This window comes from Scomber scombrus, chromosome 5 (assembly GCF_963691925.1).
Source record: "Scomber scombrus chromosome 5, fScoSco1.1, whole genome shotgun sequence".
Lineage (NCBI taxonomy): Eukaryota > Metazoa > Chordata > Actinopteri > Scombriformes > Scombridae > Scomber > Scomber scombrus.
In genome coordinates this window covers 16,807,761-16,828,289 of record NC_084974.1, presented here as the reverse complement: position 1 = coordinate 16,828,289, position 20,529 = coordinate 16,807,761, and the positions used below count along the sequence as shown (strand labels likewise).

The following is a 20,529-nucleotide window of genomic DNA, read 5'->3' as shown; positions in this document are numbered from 1 at the left end:
GATTTTAAGACATCAGATATATGTAGAGGATGTGAAAAGGGTGTTGTCAGTTTGTCTTTGTGTCTGGAGTTTTCCTCTTAGACTCAAGTGTCTACATCCCAGAGGCACATGCTGTGTCTTTGTCATGTCAAGAATGAAGCAAATATCGATCCAACATCACCCCCTAGTGGTACGAATGAGGCCTCTACATACTGTAGACTTCTCCAAAATTCAGTATTGAAAGTAACTCAAGTACATTTACTCAAGTGCTGTGCTAAAGTGCAGTTTTAAGGCACCATTTAATGCTTCTTTATATGTTTATCTCACTATGTTTTAGAGGGATATGTTGTACTTTCTACTTAACTACTAACTTTATTCGACAGCTGAATTTTACAAGTAACTTTTTTATTGGAAAACTAATTAATTAATTAATATAATAATGTACTTTATCATAATGTAACAGTCACGGGATCCATTTTTCTACAATACTTATAATATACAATTACTTTTGATACTTCAAGCACTTTAACTTAGGTAGCATTTTAGGTTTTAATATTTAATATATTGAGACCTGAATGCTTATTAAATCGCTGCTGATTTTGGCTTGTTCTACACCAGTTGGGTTTTCTGATCAAATCATAGTGTCAAGTCAGATATATAAATACTAAAATGTATTGTTTTCTTTCCCTTATCATTGTTCAGATTGACGAGAGTCCCTTCATCAATGGCAAGATAACTCACAAGATCAAAGTTGTGCCTACTGCAAATCTGACTGTGTCTTGTACGGTGTCCAATGAGTTTGGCATGGACACAAAGGATATAAATGTGTCGTCCTGTAAGTACAAAAGTGGTAATGCAGTCCACTAATCTCTCTCTCCTCTTCGTAGTTTTCCTAAAGCCTTTCCTTAACTCTAATACGCATTTGTAGATGTTTTCCTACTTGGCTCACTAACTCTCTGTCTGCATGCTGACTTGACATAATACCGAGATGTTTCATGTCAGGTATGTAGTTGAGTGCAAACCGCCTAATTTAGCAGTTTTTAATCTAAGGAGTTATGTTTCTACACACCACTTTGGGCTAACATAAACATTTCTGAAACAGCAAATCACTATTTTATTCAAAGCTTTTTGTCCATATTAGAGAAAAATAAGTGATAATAGATCATAAGATAAACATAAATGAGTACATGATGTATAAATTAAGTTAGAAAAGCAAAAATAAATTATGCTTTTCATATTTGGCGATTCTTTGTCTTTTGATCACTGAATGAAAGTCCAACTCATTTTAGTATCACTACATCTGTCATGTAGTCAAATGTAATTGATGCATGCACTTAGCACTCGGTTCACACTGTTGTCCACAAGTGCGCAGTATTTACTACCATCCTTTCCTCTCTCTTGCTTACTCATTCCTGTGTGTTTGGGACAGCATTTCACCTCTTTTTTTCCCTTTCCCGCTCAGTGTGTGTATGTTGGGATGCTGGATTTGATCTGTTCCCTCTCTGAACTACTTGCATGCAACAGTAGTGTAGAAGTAGTGGAGAACATTTTTTTCTGGACATCACGCTTGTTTCATTTTTTTTCCTTTTGGTCGGACGTTAATTTTTATTTTATATCTGATTTCAGTATTTGAGGAGGTGAGAATGGATAAACAAGGTAAGTTGTAGATGTCTTCTTGTTTGTAAGAAACAGTGGGAGGGGGTTGAGTAAAGGTTACGGGGGAATCAAATGTTCTCTAAAGGAAGACTCTTTATCAAATATTTACTTTACATTACCACGCAGCTCTACAACTAGAAGATCAATCTTTGGGCTGTGTCTTTTCTGATAATAAAAGTGCAGATATGACGAAGGAATGGAGCTACCAGCATCCTGACAAATTGTCAACATTGTCCATAATCCCACTGGCTGATGAAATGGTTCATAAACTAAGAATATCATTAACATTTTACTCTTAAGAGTCATAATCATGTATAGTGCGGGTGTGTCCATTCATCAGTGCAGTTATTGCAATTTTTTTTTTTTTTTCTTATAATCATTCAGGCTGGAGTTTAATACTGAAATGTGTCCCTTTGGTCTATGATGTTTGTGTTTTATCTTTATTACAGACCAACCAGATGACAATGACAAAACCAAGTTGGTAGTTGGAGTTGTAGCTGGCCTTCTCATCGCCACTCTGGTTATTGCTGTTGCATACTGGATCTACATGAAGAAATCCAAGTAAGAAATCAAAGTTAACCTTTTCTATGAATCCTAATAGTTACATAATAATTTTCCTATTTTGGCTAAAAGGTCTAAAATCACAAATTCCCATAAATTGCAGATGGCCACTTAATCTTGAAATAATACCAATAGGCCACAGGTTTTCTTTGTTTAAACTAATTCATTGTAATTTAATTCAACCCAACTTTAGTTAGAAACAAGCTCCATGTGAGCACGATATACGAAAAGAATTAAGGTGAAAAAATATATTTTGATACAGGGCTACAAGATGAAGTAACAATGACCTGCCTATATTGATGATATTGTATTTAAGTGGTGTATATTTTTAACATTTGCAAAGAATTCACTATTTATTTTGGGTAATACACTAATGCACTTTCTTGCAGGGATTTAGGTGAGAAGATTGATACCATATGTTTGTTAACTATGAAGTTGCAGCCAGGAGACTGTCAGGTTAGCTTAGCTTAGCTTAGCTTAGCATAAACACAGAACAATGGGAACTAGCTAGCTAGTGTAAAACAAGTTGTGGTCTTACAGGGGCATTATGTACTAGTCCACAGTCTTGTCATTACCACAAGGTGCCCAGACAACCAGTGGAGACTCTAGGAAGTCACTGCACCCAACCAAGAAATAGTCTGACACATACCCCACTGTAAAACAATAACTTTTTCATTTTATACTTCCTTTTAAGCAGATTAAACTCAAGAGATATAACGTGTCAATCACTGACCTTTGGACGTGCTTATAGGTGGATTATTTGTTACCTTTGGACAGAGCCACGTTAGCTGTTTGCCCCTAGTTTGCTGCTTTCAGTCTTTCTCCTAAACTAAGCTAACAGTCTCCTGGCTCCAGCTTCATAGTTGGCAGACAGGTATCAATCTTCTTATGTAAATCTCATAGATGAGAAACGTATTTGCCATTGCATATAAGTGTATTTCCCAAAATGTTAAACCATTCTTTTAACTGAATTCAACACAATAAATCTGGTCCTTAATTGTCCCTTAATGTGTAGGCGGGCCTTGGGGCAGTTACCCTTAAAGATTTATTAACATGTTAGGCAACAATGTTTTCTTCTAAACAGGCAAGGAAGCTGGAAGACTGGTGAAAAAGAAGATGGGTCTTCTGAGGAGGAGAAAAAACTGGAGGAAAAAGTGGAGGAGAACAGCCAAAAGGCTGAGGTGTAAAGAAATGGCAACCCTCCTTTGGGAATGTGAAAGGTAGATAAGAAAACATTGCCACCATAAGCTTAAGTAAAGCTTAACAATGCCATACAATTCCGAATAACACTGTTTTCAATTCAATCTTTTCTTTGCAGTGAGACCATGGAACTTTTGCACATTTCTCGTCATCTCTGTCTTTGGGAAAAGAAAAAAAAAACAAGTGTACATTGGGATGAAGACAGTTTGGATTTGGTTTCAGGGAGAATTTTACTAAACAGCATATCTGAACACCCCCAAGCCCCTCAAACCCCCACCCCTCCAATCCTAAAAAAATGAATTGATACTGTATGTGATATACCTAACTTGTATGCACTACTGATACACGTGTAAACTTGTCTACTATTAGGATTCATGTTTGTTAGATTGGAATTTGGGAAACTGAGAAAATGCACATCATTTTGATTTTGTTAGTTGATGCAAGTAAAATTACTACTAAACCAGTTGCCTTTGCTGTAACAATTTGTAGGCCTGCATTAGTCTATGTTTGACTCTCACCACCATCGCTTTTCCATTTCATCACAGTCAAACAACCTCCGCCTTCAACATCAGTGTACAAAATCTGTTCATTTTGTTGCGTACATTTCAGTTGGTTCATTCAGGCATAAAGATGTTGAAATTGAGATGAAAATCCTGAAAGGGCTAAGGGTATATTGTTATACTCAGCATTAGTTGTAGATGGTAATATGATTTACATGTTGCATTGCAGGAAGTAGGTGATGTACCACAGAGTTATTTGGTGTTACATAATTTTTGTTCATTATGTCTTTGCAAAGTACCAGGAGAGAAAATGACAGAAACTCAGTTCATTTTGCTTGCCTCTTTTTCAAATGTACTGTAAATTGGACATAACCACTGTATGACACAAGCAGGTAGATTATTGAGAGAATGTATAGCATAACTCAACTCATTTTACTGGCTTTAATTGATTGTTTTACATAAAGATTGTTTTACATAAAGCCATTGTTTGCTTCCTACTGTTCCCAAGAGAAAGTCCTAGGATCATGGTAGTGAAAGGATTTTATTTTAAATGTCATGCTGAATTCTCAAATTGTGCACCATCAGTGTTGAAGTATGATTGTTTTTTGTGCAGCTATGGCATCATTTTGTGATTGAACACACAGAGAGAACAGGACGTTTGCCTGAAAGTAGCTCCTCTGATATGTTTTCCTTCTTTTGAGAATCTACCTGTAGTTGCTTCAGATTGTGATGTGCACTAGGGTTCATGTTTTTATGTCAAATTTGTGTAGAATACGACTGAATACGCGCAGCTGTACATGTCACAATTTTGGTCATTTAAGAGCATTTACTCAATTTGAAAATTTATCAGACCAGGATGTAACTATGAAATATGTGAGATTAATTTTCTTTTGCTATTTATATTGTACAAGATGAAATATCCTGGTAGGAAAATTCAAAAATTGTCACATAATTCATATCTTGATTGAAATTGTTGATAAATTGCTTGCAGACTTTACAAAAAGTAATGTAATACATTTCCAAGTCATCGGTAGTTTGCTTTGCATTTGGTTGAATAATAGATTCAGCATGTGATAATCTCAGACCTCCAAGCTGCTGTTTGTTGCCTAACTTGTGTAAAACCATCTAATTGGAAGAATGACCAAAGAAAGTGAACATTGCCATGCAAGTATTGTAAATATCTGATGTTTGTTTTTGTACTTTTGTTTAAAATAAAGTGTACATTTGGAAAAGTTATGTCCACCGGATGTTATGTTGTTATTTTTAAAGTTTTCCATCTGATTATCTTTTGAAATAAAGACAAACTCCAATCATATCTCATACTTTTTTTTTTCTTTTTTTTTTTTAACTTTTATGTACACACAGAGAACAACTTCTACTCAGTGCTTGTATAGGAATTTTATAAATCAATCAATACTTTAAAAGAATAAACCATAACAGAGTAGAATATTTTGAGAGAAGAAAAAGAATGTATTTTCAATGAAAAAAATAAATAATGAAGCTTACAGGAAACCGAATTATTGGAATTAGAAAACGTTCTGTATCTGAGACACAACAAAAAACTACAAAACTACAAAAAAATCAAAGACAAATATAAATGATTGAATCTGATTTCCTGTCATGTCATAATCTTTGATACAAACATACTGCATACCTGTTTTGAAGAATTGTCAAAAACTGTTATATCCACACATGACTGATCAGGATTTTATGAATACTGACCTGGGATTTCGCCGTACATCCTTTAGTCTACAATATCAGGATGCCACCTCCTTAAAATAAAAACTGCTTCTAAACAAGAAAACATGAAAGTAGCTTTAGAAAGTATCTCCCTTTTCATAGGAGGAGATGTGTCAGGAAAAGGTAAATAGTCTTGGTACTGATGATGCTGCCACCACAAACAGCTGAAAAACAAATAGATGGATTGATGTATTTCATAAGATCTGCAGTCAGTTCATTTATTTCTTATTATGTCAAATGCAATACCATTTAAACCTCTTTTCTCACAAAGTTTAAATATTGCACAGCACATTATATTTTTTTTTTTTTTTCGCGCAGCATCATTATGTTGTGATTGTGAGAGCATTCATGAACAGAAAAAAGGCAGAGATGGTTGATTTGTCCTACAAGGACAGACACCCTGAACATTTAAAATATATAATTTTCTTCACAGATAAAAAAACGCTTTTACACCATCAATAGACAAAGAAAAGTTGTGTTTTTTCTATACATGCAAAGCAAGGTAATTTACAGGTCAATGTCATAGGGAGTCCTTCATTTGGGCAGCCACAGTGCTGATGACTAGTCATGCCTTTTAAATGGCTCCTGCTTAGCTGACACTAGTCAATCAACCCAATACAATTGCAGGCCTACTGATGTGGATGTCTTTCACCTCATGGGCAGATGGTCTGCCGGATACCCACCGGTGTGGGCTTCTGCTGCTATCCTGTGGCCACTAAATATACTGCAACAAGCAGGAATTGAACTATTTTTGAGATTTGTTTTCTCTGTGCAAGCAGATTAGGCTACCCAATGGACTTTTATTTTTTAACAATGTCAGGATACATTGTTTTAAAGATCAAAGTTCTATTCAGCTTCAAAATACATTAAACTCTCAAAGAAAATGCTACAATTTCTGTTTTCTGTTTAAAAACATTATTAGTGACCCAAGAAAAATAATTTGGTATAATTTTCAAAAACTTTGAACACATCACATATTCAGTACTCTGACCACTGATGAAAGTTGCAGACATACAACTTTCTTGTTATTTTGAAAGCAAGTGCTACACAACTGTCATAGCTCACCAAGCAAACATTGGTTCATTTGTCTGATGAGGCCTTGTAAGTCACTGGTGTTTACAGAATGAATTGGAAAGTAGTAAAAGGGAAATTAACCAATTCACAGTGAACATAGAAAATATGATGTTATAAATATGTATATTAATTGACTGAATGATGAAATCAAATCCTGTATATTAGCCAGATACTTTTGAGAGAAAAGCTTTAATGATTTTTATATCTTTTTTTTTTTTTTACAAGAATACAATCTATATTCAAGTATTTTTCCTTTGCAATTACATGAATATTTCATGATCTTGAAACACTCTGCCTATTATATCATGAGAAAATATTTTAAAAAAATACACCCCTTGCCTCGGTGACCTTCAAAAAGTATTAAACTAGATGTCCTTGGACAGTCAAACATATAATTTGTCGACCCTTTTTATAGAAAAATAATTAAGATGGAGTTGGAGGAATTTGTAATGTGATGAACTGAAACTGAAAAACTCGATGTTTACATTTTTCTTTTTTCTTTTTGACTGTTGGCAACCACTTTCCTTTATGTGGCTGCTGCAATAATAATTGAATGATTTGCTGTATCTTTTTAGAAATATTTTGGTCAAATTGTGCTAAATTGTCCTTTCAAACAAATTAGACAAGGTAAAGAATCTTCAAGGTGATCTAAGGTAGTTTGGGTAAAGGTAATGCTGTCAGTATACAGTGTCAGTGGAGATACAATGTATACTAATGCAGTGAAGTCCAACAGGCACCAACAGCCCAACAAGTAGAAAACATAACCAACTGACACACTCATTTTAATTGAATCAGTTTCTGAAATTGTTTTGCACATGTACAAAGAAAACACAGCCCACTTGCAATGTTGTCACAAAGGGGAATGACTATACACCCCTCTTTCCAAATACAGATAACTTTAAGGTTTTTAGCATTGTTTCCAGTGAACGTGTTCTTCTATGTGCCTTTTTTTATTTTTGCTCCTCTAATTTCACCAAATTATCGGCTATGTGTCATCTCTTCGAGCATTTATGAGCACACCCAGGCCATTGCTTTATGGGAGTACCCTCTCTAAATAGAACTAACATAGGTTCTTGAAACAACTATCAAAACTTAACAATTTGCCACTGTAGGGAAGTCGGTACACACTATGTCCAGTCCAAGGGCATGAGTCCATAGCTGCATTATAGTTGTTTTTTTTAGGCATGCACACAAAAACACTTTTACATTACAAGATTCTCTGAATAGATAACGTGGCAAAACTGGACGAAACGGATAGCAGTCAACGGAAAATAACGGCACTCTCCTCACCCCATCACTACTACAAACAAAACTGATAAAAGGAGGTGCAGGTGATATTAATTACTACTGCTATGACCCAGTGACACACACACACAACACACACATACACACATACACAGGCACACACCTCTGATAACTACCACTGAGTGATAGGCGTGCAACCCAAATACATCCATTGCTCCTACATTCTAGCCCCTAATTATTAAAACACAATAATTACAAAATAATAAATTATCAAAGTGAACAGTTTAATTTCAGTGTCCTTCGCTCTAATCTCTTCAAGATTATCTAGGCCAGAGGTTATCAGCGCATAGTCAGTTGAGAGAGATCTTTACCACCACTCTTGAAAGTTACATCCGAAGTCAGTCATGCTGCATCTTTGTGACAGGCCTGTCCAGGCAGCTTATTCTGGTCGTGATCTTTACTTGTCATAGAAGTCCGCTCTCATCTGGAACAGCTTCAGAGTTCTCCCCATGACCCAAGACTTATGGGGTTGGGTCATCCACAATGAGTAAAATGTCCCCAGGAATGAAACTGCACTTGACCCTGGTCCACTTTTAACTTTACTGAAGTTGCAGTAGGTATTCCTTTATGAATCTTTTCCAAAACATACTCAACATATACTGTACTTGTTTTCACCTGCAGACAGCATAAGTCCTGCTTATGAAAGAGACCACGTGGTAACGATGGCTGAGCTTTGAGGAGCAGAAGGTAGTTGGAAGTCAGAGCCTAATGATCATTAGGATCTGTGCATTTGTTATTGGTCTGCTATTAAGAATAGCTTTTACTTCACATAGCACTGTATGGAGACCTTCCTCAACAAGTAGAGTTGGGGACCTTCCTAATGGAGCAAATTAAACCCTAACCCTAACCCTTAAATCCATCCTTTAAGAATGACTCTGCTCCAAGTCCCCTGGAAGCAAGATCTGCACAGTTGCATAAAGGTGTTCACTTACAGTTAGGTCCATAAATATTTGGACGCTGACACAAGTGTTGTCAGTTTACCTGTTTCCCAAAATATATTCAACTAACAGCTATGTAATGAATATGGGTTTAAAGTGCAGACTCTCAGCTTTAATTTGAGGGTATTCACATCCAAATGGTTTAGGAATTACAGCTCTTTAATATGTACCACCCTCTTTTTGAGGGGACCATAAATAATTGGACAACTGATTTAATTAAAAGCTGTTTCATGTACAGGTGTGGACAATTCCTTTGTTATTTCATCATCAATTAAACAGGTAAAATGTCTGGGGTTGATTCCAGGTGTGTTCTTTGCATTTGGAAGCTATTCCTGTGAACCTACAACATGCAACTGAAAGAGCTCTCAATTCAAGTGAAACAGGTCATCCTTAGGCTGCAAAAACAACAAAAAGAGAGCTCTCAAGAATATTAGGAGTGTTCAAATTAACATTCTAGTACATTCTGGGGAAAAACAAATGCACTCTGTAACACAAAAAGGCCTGGATCTCCACAGAAGATAGCAAGTGGTGGATGATTTGCATGATACTTTCCATGGTTATGAAAAACCCCTTTACAACATCCAGCCAAGTTAAGAACACTCTCCAGGGGGTAGGCATATCATTATCCAAGTCTATCATAAAGAGAAGACATCATGAGAGCAAATACAGAGGGTTCACCTCAAGTTGCAAACCATTCATGAACCTCAATAATAGAAAGGCCAGATTGGACTTAACAAAAAAACATCTAAAAAGCCAGCAAAGTTCAGGAACAGCTTTCTTTGGACAGATGTAACTCTGATCAACCTGTAACAGAATGATGGGAAGAAGAAATTGTGGACAAGGCTTGGAATGGCTCATGATCCAAAGCATACCACATCATGGCACACATGGCTTCTAATGGCAATAGTTCACTAGTGTTTTTTGATGCCGTGACAGTGGACAGATGCAGCCGGATTAATTCTGAGGTGTACAAGGATATACTGTCTGCTCGGAGTCAGCCAAATTCACCAAAGGTCATTGGACCACGCTTCACAGTACAGATTGAAAATGACCCCAAAAGATACTGTGAAGGCAACCACAGAGTTTTTTTAAGCAAAGAAGTGGTATATTCTGCAATGGACGAGTCAATCACCTGATCTCAACCCGATCCAGCAGGCATTTTACTTGCTGAAGATAAAACTTAAGGCAGACAGCTCCACAAACAAACAACAATTGAAGACAGCTGCAGTAAAGGCCTGGTAAAGCACCACAAAGAAGGAAACCCATCGTTGGTGATGTTCATGGGTTCCAGACCTCAGGGAGTCATTGCCTGCAAAGGATTCCCAACAAATTTTTAAAAATGAACATCTTATTTATGATTATTTAGTTTGTCCAATCACTTTTGAGCCACTGAAATAAGTGGACTGTGTATAAAAATGCTTGAAATTCCTAATACTTTTAAACCATATTTTTGTCCAACCCCTTGAATTAAAGCTGAAAGTCTGCACTTCAATCACATCTTGATTGTTTCATTTCAAATCCATTGTGGTGGTGTACAGAGCCAAAATTACGAAAACGATGTCACAATATTTATGGACCTAACTGTATCTCCAATGAGGTGGATTTCTTTCAGGATAAGGGTTTCTGAGACCCTGTTAGCAACAAATCTGGAGGTCTAGTTTTTGATGTATTTCAGCACTGAGGTGCTGTCAGTCCAAAACATAGAGTCAAGCAGCATCATCTGCAATTCTTATTTCCAAAATCTGTCTATGCTTGCTGCTACTACTGCTGCTGTTAGCTCCAGTGTAGGAAAGGTTGGCTTTAGGGGAGCCAACCTAGCCTTTCCCATGATAAAGACACTACACATTTGTGGACTGGTGTTGTACAACAGCTAGTAAGTGACTTCAATAACCAACCTCACTTGTGTCTGAAAAATGGTGGACCTGAGCACAAGTCTCAGTTACAAGTCCACAGACTTGAAGCATCTGCTGACTTTGAAATCCTCCAGTAGGCAGAGCTCCTGTGTCCATTTTGTCCCCCCTATTGCAGTGGGAACAGGTATTATGTCATTCCACCCAAGGACTTTTCTGCACAGATTCTGTAAGATTAGTTTGGCCTTTAGCGCCACTGTTGACAGCACTCCAAGTGGGTCCATAGTCCATAGACAAGATCAGCTTGGTGATGAGGTTACTCCAAAGAAATGGACAAGCACCCTTGCTCCAAAGAAATGGACAAGCACCCTCTTTCACGTGTTTTGAGAAGTCTCCACTGGGCCACCAGAGAAACCTTAGCTGGTGAGACCAGGGGCCTCATTTATAAAACAGTGTGGAAGATTCAAATCAAGAAGTTGTATACGGACAAAACACAGAAAGTGCTTACACAAAAAATACTAGATTAATAACACAGTGCGCATGCAAGTCCCACCAGTTTCCCTTTATAAATAACAATCACCTTGAAATTTGATGCATGTGAGCGAGCTTCTTCTCCAACCCTTTTAACACCCATAGTTACCTAAAAATAGTCAGTTAAATGCATAATATTAATCCATACTTATGGCATGAAGACAATGATGGCAAATTCTGACAGAAAAAAAAATGTTTAAGTTTTTCGCCCAGTGAGAAATTTAAGTTCTTGTTTGGGAGGTTGGGACAAGAAAAAGGTTTTGTTTGGTGGACACAGTGTGGACATTACAAATGCCAATAAGTCTTTGGAGTGGCAGCATGTGGCAGACGAAGTGAATGCTGCTGGCTCAGAAAGTCAGACCCTCTCCAAAATAAAAATGTGGTCTCTTGATCAGCGACTTGCAGGAAGTATAGGGGAGTCCTTCTTGTGTGGAGAAGTGACGGAGGTGGCAGGGGACAAAGATATGCAAGATGCACCAGATGACTGAGATACGTAATTAGTATTCCCTTGTTTGAAAAGAGAGTAAACCAAATGCTTTCAAGTTGTGTTTAAACATTTATTTACGCAAACAATTGAGACATTTTCTATTGTTTTTAGTCGCTGCTTATTCCACCGTGGTGAGTAGTGTTGCATCTGAGCAGGAGCTGAGTGCACCAGCACTTGCTCCTTGTATGTCTCAACCCTCTAGTGGTTGTGTCCTCACAGATGCCTGCTTTTGTCACTATGCAACATTTAGAAATGAGGCTCCAGGTCCTTGCAGCAGTTGTGTATTCAGTGATGTACCTCAGAATCATCATGCAGCACACTCAAATACAACTCTGATCTTCCTCTTGTGCAAATGATATACAGTACACCATGGTGCGGTATATACAATACTTTACCATGGCTACATGCCAGGTCTTTAGCAGACATCTATTCAGGCTAACCACAGCAATTAAGTGGCCTGCATAATCTACATGAAATGGGGCAACTCTCTGGAACTTTTTTTCAGATTCAGGGCCCTGTTGCTAGTTTATGGTTATCAGGCATGCTCACCTCCCTGAGGTAAAGCAATGCTGTTGTGACCATCCACCAGCTTAACAGTGTTTTTGACCATGTCCATAAGTGACAATTCGTTTGATGTTCCCAGCCATTCATCGTGTCTGTATTGTGGGAACTACAATTGAAAATGCTGCATCCACCATTTATCCAATCTCACAACTGAGAAATTATTAGCAGTTTTTACGTTGTTCACAGTCTGCTCCACCAGTACAAAGCGGCCCATTAGCAGTCCATCCCAACATAGACTGAATATCTGGATGGAAAAGGAGGTTGTGCTTCAACAATGGAATTCTCAGAGGAGTGTTCAATCCAAAATCCACTATGTTCCACAAATTTGTCTGAGTAAAATGTCCCTCCATCCTCACTTGGAAACACCTGTGGGTTCCAGAGCTCTGGGTACATTCAAGTCAATTAAAAGCTCAACATCTGAATTAATTTCAGGTAGATTCATGGCACTCTGAACAGATCCTGCTGTTGTAGTATATTGTTCCTACTTACAGGTATTTTCTTCCATGTAAAAACATCTGGTATTTCACAGTACAGGCTTCTGCCCAGGCCAGCTACCTCCAACAGCCAAAGTAGATTCCATGCTCTTTCAGAAAGGCAATCAACATTATGTGTCCTCTTCTCCAATACAGAGTACAGCTCCAGAGCACAACTCCACCCATGTATTGAGACTTAAATTACATGTAGTTGAACTACATAGCTTAACTACAATTTGCTGTAACTTGCTGGTAGTTAAACTACATTCATATGTTGTGCTGCATCAAGTATTTCAACTACTTTTTGGGTCATTTTTTGTAGTTTAACTACTCAATTTACAGACTACAATTTTGCCCAATAACATGAAATATTTTTTTATTAAAATACCTATATAATATAAATTTGATTTTACCATTACTGTGTTCCAGAACTCTCTTTGAAAAAAGGCATGAGTCATGTCATGACATACCAACAGTGTTGTTCAAGACACACCAATCTAGAATATGTCTACCCTGTATTTTTTATTACATTTTTTGTTGACTGATTTACATTTCTGCTTTTCATTTTCTCTTTATATTACCCAACATGTCTATAGATTACATGTCTTTGGTGAACCTACAGTATGTTGACCAAAAATGTCAGCTTTTTTTCTTTAAAAAAATAAAACTGAGTTGAGAGGCATATTTCTGTTGGCATGTGAATTTTTTGTAGGCTATTATATTTAGTTTCATATACACCACATGCTGATTTATTTAACGCTGAGTTTAATGAGTATAATGAGTATAAGTACTGTAGTTGCTAAAGCTTTTTTTTAGCTGTAGTTTTATAAACTACTGCCAGATTGAACTACATGTAGTTTTACAAGCTACGCTTGAAAAGTAGCTTCCCCAACACTGTGTATGTCCACCCATGAAGTACAGGAAAACCCTTTTGTCAAATAAGCCTCCTTCCTTTCTTTGTATGGGCCTTTTGATCCACTGTCATTGCAAAACTACTTCCTTTACTTAATATGCGACGCTGATAATGCCATCTTTGCTTTACACTGTTTTTGGAGTATATTTTTATCATGGTGACAGCTTCTGACGAGCTCTCTTGGTTGTCACCTAGTGTACTGCTCTAGGAAGTACAGACAGTGTGTTGCAATACTTTCTCCAATACTGTGTTCAAAGGCTCTCTTAAAAGCATTATACAGTAGAGGGTCTTCATCAAACTCTTGAATCTGTTTGGCAAAGATGAGAGATTTTGTTGATGCACCAGCAATGCAGATAATTTCATTATGCCTTGCCATGGTGGATAACAAATTATTACTGTCACCAGTGTGCGGTACAGGAGCATGTGCACCTTCAAACTGGGAGTTTGTTGAAACATCAGGTTTTGTGTTTTGAGTCATCCCAAGCTTGGGCAGTCTTTGATGCAGTCATATTTCTCGACATCATTGTAAATGAGGACTCTGCCTCAATGGTCTTTTTCGAGGTAAAAAAAAAGGTTAATAAATAAATATCAGCTTCTGCTTTAACATGGGCAGAGGTAGTAGAGGTACTTGGGGTCCCAGATTTTGAATCATGCCTTCTGCGGCTAATATTTAAGATGCTGTCTCCTGACTTAATTTTATCATGTGTCATTTCAGATAAGGCATTCTTCTCCTGATGTGAAGAGATTTTATGAAGATGTAGCTCATCTACTTCCAGACCTGGAGGATTTCCAAAATCAAAATCAAAATCTGAGCAGTTCCTTCAAGTTTTCCTTTTTTATATGTCCATGACTTGAGGCCAGTCTGTCAGTCTAATTTTCCTGAAGTATTAAAGACATCAGTAACTCATGCTTTGAAATTGTGTCCTTCAGCATTTGCATCAAAAAATCCAGTTACCTTGCACTTGTAAAGCTTTGCCATCATTTTTCATGAGATCTTTTAATGCAGAGATGGCACCCTTTATTTAGCCTTTTCATTGAGAGTGACTGTTCCTCTGACATTATCATTATCAACTCCATGTACAACTGAACCAGCCTTTGATCTGCTCATACTGACATTAACCAGCAGTGTGCACACAATAAAACTCATCATTATTTTAAAAGTATCTGCCAAAATCTGCATCAGTCATCCACATCCAACTTTACGCTCACAAACAAGCAATCCACTCACAACAAGTTAACTCATACTTGGGTAACAACAATACATGCAACAATCAGCAACCACTGCATCCACAATATATGGTGGTAGCAATATTCAAGCTGTGTCCTAGCAGGAACAAACTCACAGTATGAGTTACACAAACCGTAGGACATAAGTGCTGCAGTCCACCCATTCATCCATCCATCAAGTTTTACTCAAAGTCCATATCCAAAGTGGCTGAGTAGTCCATCATTTGAAGTGCAGCATAGCATAGCATTAGAAGGTGTACACACGTGAGACCCCTGGGCCAGTTTTCCGTTGACAATGTTGTGGCTACTATCAAAACATAAGAATTAGCCACTGTGAGGGCTAATGTAGGGAGGTCTGTCCAACACGTGGTCTCTAATATAAGAGCATGATTAGCTGCACCATTTATAGACACACACATAGAAACACATTTACGTTACAAGATGCTCTGTGGATATATTGGGGGAAAACTGGACAAAAAGCATTGCAGTCAGGATAGCAGTCAACGGAAAATAATAACAACCTTCTCACCCTTCTTTGTTACAAACCGTACTGATAACAAGCAGGTGCAGGTGATATTAACTACTACTGCTATGCTCCAGTGACATATACGCACATACCTCTAAATGGGCACACAACCCTCATACATAGGAAAGGAAATTATTTACTTTAAATTTGGTCCTAGACTTTCTTAATAAAAAAAGTCTCAAAGAGCTGCATGATCAAATTGTTATATCCCATTCAAGTTAGTTGGAGGGCTAAACCAGAAGTTAGCCGTATTAGCCCATGGAAGTTTCTAGTGAGCATGTTCCATGGGTGAATGCAGTCCATAGAGCATGTGCGATGTGCCATACAGTATGTGCGATTACCATTACCCATTCAACCTGATCGCGAAGTTGGCCTGCCGCCACCACCACCATCACATGATGTCCATTTAGACACCCTAGGTTGCCAGATATGAAACAATGGCAAGCAAATACAGTCATGAAAGCAAGTAAACTGGATCAACTTACATAGATTCCACCCGACCTAAAAACCCATGTGAGCTTAAAGTGGTGAGGAGGGGAGGGGGGAAGAGAACTCTCAAATATTTTGAATTTGGACTGCAACACCCATTTTAAACGCTTTCTGTCAGTGTCACATGTTTCTGTGGCTCCAAATGATGTCACACAAACAAGATGGCAGCTCCTGGTTAGGGCATGGGTGTATATGGTTGGGGCTTGGGGTCGTTGGTTTGTGTCCTAGCATCATTATGGTGACAACATGGGGTGAAGGGGTCATGTAGTGAAGTAGGCGTGTCACGTGGTAAAGTGGGTGTGTTGTCTGCAGATAGACTCTTCTTGATCCCTCAGAAACATTATGGAACCCCCCTTGGGGTCAGGTGAGAGAAAGAAAGCTCTATCTGTAAATCTGTAGTCTCACTTTAGAAATCTGAATGTATGGTTTATGAACCATGCTATCAAATTTATAAACTGTGCCCTTGCATTACAAAGTCATGCTCATGGACTTGTAAACCATTCTCTAAAAATAAAAAAAATAAAAAGTATAATATAGTATTATTGACAATCATATAATTCTTTTTAAAATAATGTCTTAATTTCTAGATTTTCATCACCCTGTTTGAAATTTTCATGACACAAAGTTTGGCTATCAAATAATCTATATACCATGTGCACAGATTTCTAAACTGAGAGTAGGCCTACAGATTTCCACTTTGATCTTTTTTTCTCAGCTGAACCCATGGGGGCTCCATAAAACATGGATATGCTTGTTTTTGTTTTTTTTCCTGTGGGTTTTGAACATTAGGTGTGGTTTGACAGTCAGCGTGCATTAATCTTGCAAAACACTGTTTGCAGTTGCTTTATGTGTGCATTAGGGTCTCTTTGGTGACTGCTGGGATTTGTGTGTTGTGGGTGCATCCTGCATGTGCTGCAAACTGCTGCTGTGGGCTACAAGTTACAATTTGTGGTCCATCACTCACAGATAGCACTCACTCAAAGACACTGCATTGGATAGACTACCCTCTGACTATAGTGTTGGGTTAGAAAATGAAAGCTTGTTGGCTAAGCAGCACCCCTTGCAAGTACTGAAAGGCACATGTTAGAATTGTTCAGAGCCAGTGGGTTTGGGGTGTATAAACTTTTAGAAATGTTATGCTGTTAAACTGTAAACTAGTTGCTAGCACCACTGAAAGTTTTGTTTTCTCTGCAGACTGAGAGTGGAACATTTTAAATGCTGCTACGCTTAAACTGTAATTTTTGGATATACAGATATTTTTGGATAAAGAGGAGGATATATAAGCTACTGTTGGGTATAGATCTGGATCAGAGTCTGACTTATTGGCCCATATGTTTATCCATACAAGGAATTTAACCTCGGTTTCTAATTTCTAAATGAATTAATTTTTTGACCTTATAAAAAATATAATGTATGGGTTTAAACTATGATCTGAAATGCCTATGGACAGCCCAAAACAAATTACAACCTTTGACCACCTTTGTATTTAACACATGACATATTGAATTCGTAATGCCTGCTGTTGTATGTTGCGAAATGCTGAGAAATGAAATTGCCTCAGTCAAGATGTTTTGCCTATAGATTTGGCAATTGCATCCTCTTCCCTGACCATGGACATATATTTTAAGCATAGTTCCTGCAGTCAAGCATAGGTAATCAGCAACAGGTAGGCAAAACAGACAAGTTAACAGGTAATAGGCAAAAGAAGTTACGAATGAACAGAAAATAAAAAGGAAAACTCTGTCCATACAAAACACGACTAAATTGGTAAGGAGCTAGTGCGCAATCAACCACACAATCAGATTAAGAAAAACAAAATCATTCATGCATGTTTTTACAGAGGCTAGTGGGCTGTGTACATAAACAAACACATGGCTTTCAAAATTGAACATATGATAAAAGAAACATATTTTTACAAACCTGACTCTCTAATGTTACAATGTAGAGGCATTGTCAGTCCAATATCTGGCTCTGCCCAGTGTGGTACTATAAATTAAAATAACCTCTACTCAGTCAGGTGGGAAGTTCTGAACTGAACAGTCGTGATTTAGGCACGGCAGTGGTTAGCACTGTTGCCTCATAGAAACAAAGTCTTAGGCTTGAGTGTATGGACCAGCTGGGGCCTTTTTCTGTGGGGTTTTCATGTTTTCCCTGTTTTGACAAAAGTTCACCTGTATAGTCAAACAACACAAAGGTTAGGTGTATCGAAACTCTAAAGTTCCCTGCCTACCCTGAACCGAAAACATGATTTGTTATTATTATTGGATGCATGGATGGACACTTGCCATGACTGTTGTATGACTGGTTTAAACCAAGAGAGTTGTGAGTACAATCTGTGTAAATAGAGCTTTTGTTGCTGGATAGAAAAGTCATTTGTAACATTTGATTTATCTTCTATAAATGAGTCATGAGACAGACAGGAGGAGCCATAGCAACATGTGGACACATTTGAGGAGAAAACCTTTGTTGTGGCAGTGAATATTAATAGCAAATGGCTGGAGATGGAGAGTTTATGAGCAATAGTGGCGCTCAATTTATTTCCCAAGATTTTGGGAGGCCCTTAAAGTTGGTGGAGTGAAATATGTATCATTCTGCTCCGCTAACAGATCAGTGAAAACATTTGTACACAGCATGAAACAGGCCAAGAAGGCTTCACAATGACAAGGCTCTATTCATCAGCCACTGAACAGTTTCCTGCAATCTTTTAAAAATGCCCCATGCAACCCTAAAAGTAGCTCCTGTAATACTCTTTATAAATACTATGGATGCACTGACTGCATGTTGATGCATGATTGACTAGGCTTCCATTGGCATCAGTGCTGTACTGGTATTTTGGACAAGTGCAGCCCCTATTTTTTTTTTTTTTTTAAAAACACCAGTTTTGACAGACTCAAACCACCTAAAACAAAAAAATATTATGCTATTGAAACTTCAAACCAGTTAGAGAAATGAAGGCAGGGGGCAAAAGAAGTGATTACCACTTTTGACATCATGTACTGCCACATAACCACAACAATTGTCCAAGATGACTTAAACAAGTCCCAGGCTGTAACATGGCTCTACAGCGCCTCTGGAAGCTCCAATAGTAATGGCGCTATTGGTGATAGTATTGCACTGGAGCCAACAATGAGTTGTAGCTGCCAAGGCAGACATGATGCTTGAGAATCAAGTCTCTGTCTTACATGTTGACGAAGGTTTAAAGCATGCACCTACGAGCATGGTTTTTGACATCACAACTAATTTACAAGCCAATTGTGGTCCAGTATTCAACTTATTCAAGTGTGATGTGGAAACTTTAAACTTCCAGTGCACATACACTGAAAATGGAAATTTTCAGTGAAAAAGGAGACATCTTTTGTCCAGTATTTTAACTTTTGAAATGAAATATATTTTGGAGAATCTGGTAGATGTCATTTTGAACATTTTAACAACATTTTTTGTAGAAAAACTTAAACACATATTTCAAATAAGAGTATTTTATACACATCTTAAAATATGTCTAGAGGGGGTCTTTAAAGAAAGCAACGTTTATGTTACAGAGAATGCTTTTAATAAATAGCCATAAATGAGACTGAGAGGTACTGTTGCAGCCTTACTGTCCCAAACAGTTTTGAGTGATTATACAGATACTGTACTGACTTTATGATGTTTTCAGTAATTGTAGGCACACTATACTGCATCCAATGGTTCCAACATTGGATAAGTGCCAACGGTTACTCTTGTTTTTAACTTTGCTCTAACTTTTAACCTGAAGTTAGAAGCCTAAAGGCTATGACACGTTGTTTAGAAAAATACACTGTGCTTAAGAGAGGTGACAAACTAAATATGTTACTTTTATGTTTGTATTTGTTTAGTTTTCATAATTTTAGAACATTTGCAACAAGTAACCAAGAATTGTTTCACTGCAAATATTTTCCAGTGCTTAGTTGAAACCTTGCAAAACATGATTAATTTACATTGCACAAATATGTAACATGAGAATGTTAAAGTCTATAATGTGATTGAGTCACTGTTATCTTATTGTATGATATTACCATCAGTTTTTACTATCTCATAGCACAAAATAATGTTAAATAGGTCAGCTGTGGAGGTTTTCTTGTTCCTAAATCCAACTTGTTTCTCAAGATCCTTAGATTTCTAGCCCTTAAAACTTTTTTTGTCTATATATATTCACAAGTCAGACAAGTCTTGCAAGCATTATCCATTAGTGAGACTTGTCTGGCTTGTGAGACTGTGTGTGCTTGTATCAGAAAAAAAGCTGTCCAAACATTCTTTCGTCTGAATTGCATGACTCAACAATTGGATTTAAATGCCTTATTTAAATCAAGAATTTGCTGACTGTAGACATGAACACAAACATGGATAAACGCACTATTCAGTTAGTATATAAACTTTCAAACACTGAATCGAAGACAAGAACGAGAAGGACAAGTGAGTCATGTTTGATGAAGCTTTCCTCAGGGAACAGTGATTTCTGCCAGGTCAAGACATTACACATAATATGTGCTTGACTAAA

The 20,529-nt window shown here is 37.4% G+C and overlaps 1 protein-coding gene across 1 annotated transcript in view; it reads left to right on the top strand.

Annotated features, from left to right (window-relative positions):
* LOC133980844 (CD166 antigen homolog A-like) overlaps positions 1-5,200 on the top strand; it is a 39,407-nt gene extending 34,207 nt beyond the window's left edge. Inside the window, exons 12-16 of the mRNA XM_062419660.1 lie at positions 682-814; positions 1,606-1,635; positions 2,085-2,196; positions 3,281-3,416; positions 3,515-5,200. Of these exons, the coding sequence (XP_062275644.1) occupies positions 682-814; positions 1,606-1,635; positions 2,085-2,196; positions 3,281-3,383 (378 nt within the window). The 3' untranslated portion in view covers positions 3,384-3,416; positions 3,515-5,200. The remainder of the gene's footprint in view (positions 1-681; positions 815-1,605; positions 1,636-2,084; positions 2,197-3,280; positions 3,417-3,514) is intronic.
* The last annotated feature ends 15,329 nt before the right edge of the window (positions 5,201-20,529 follow it).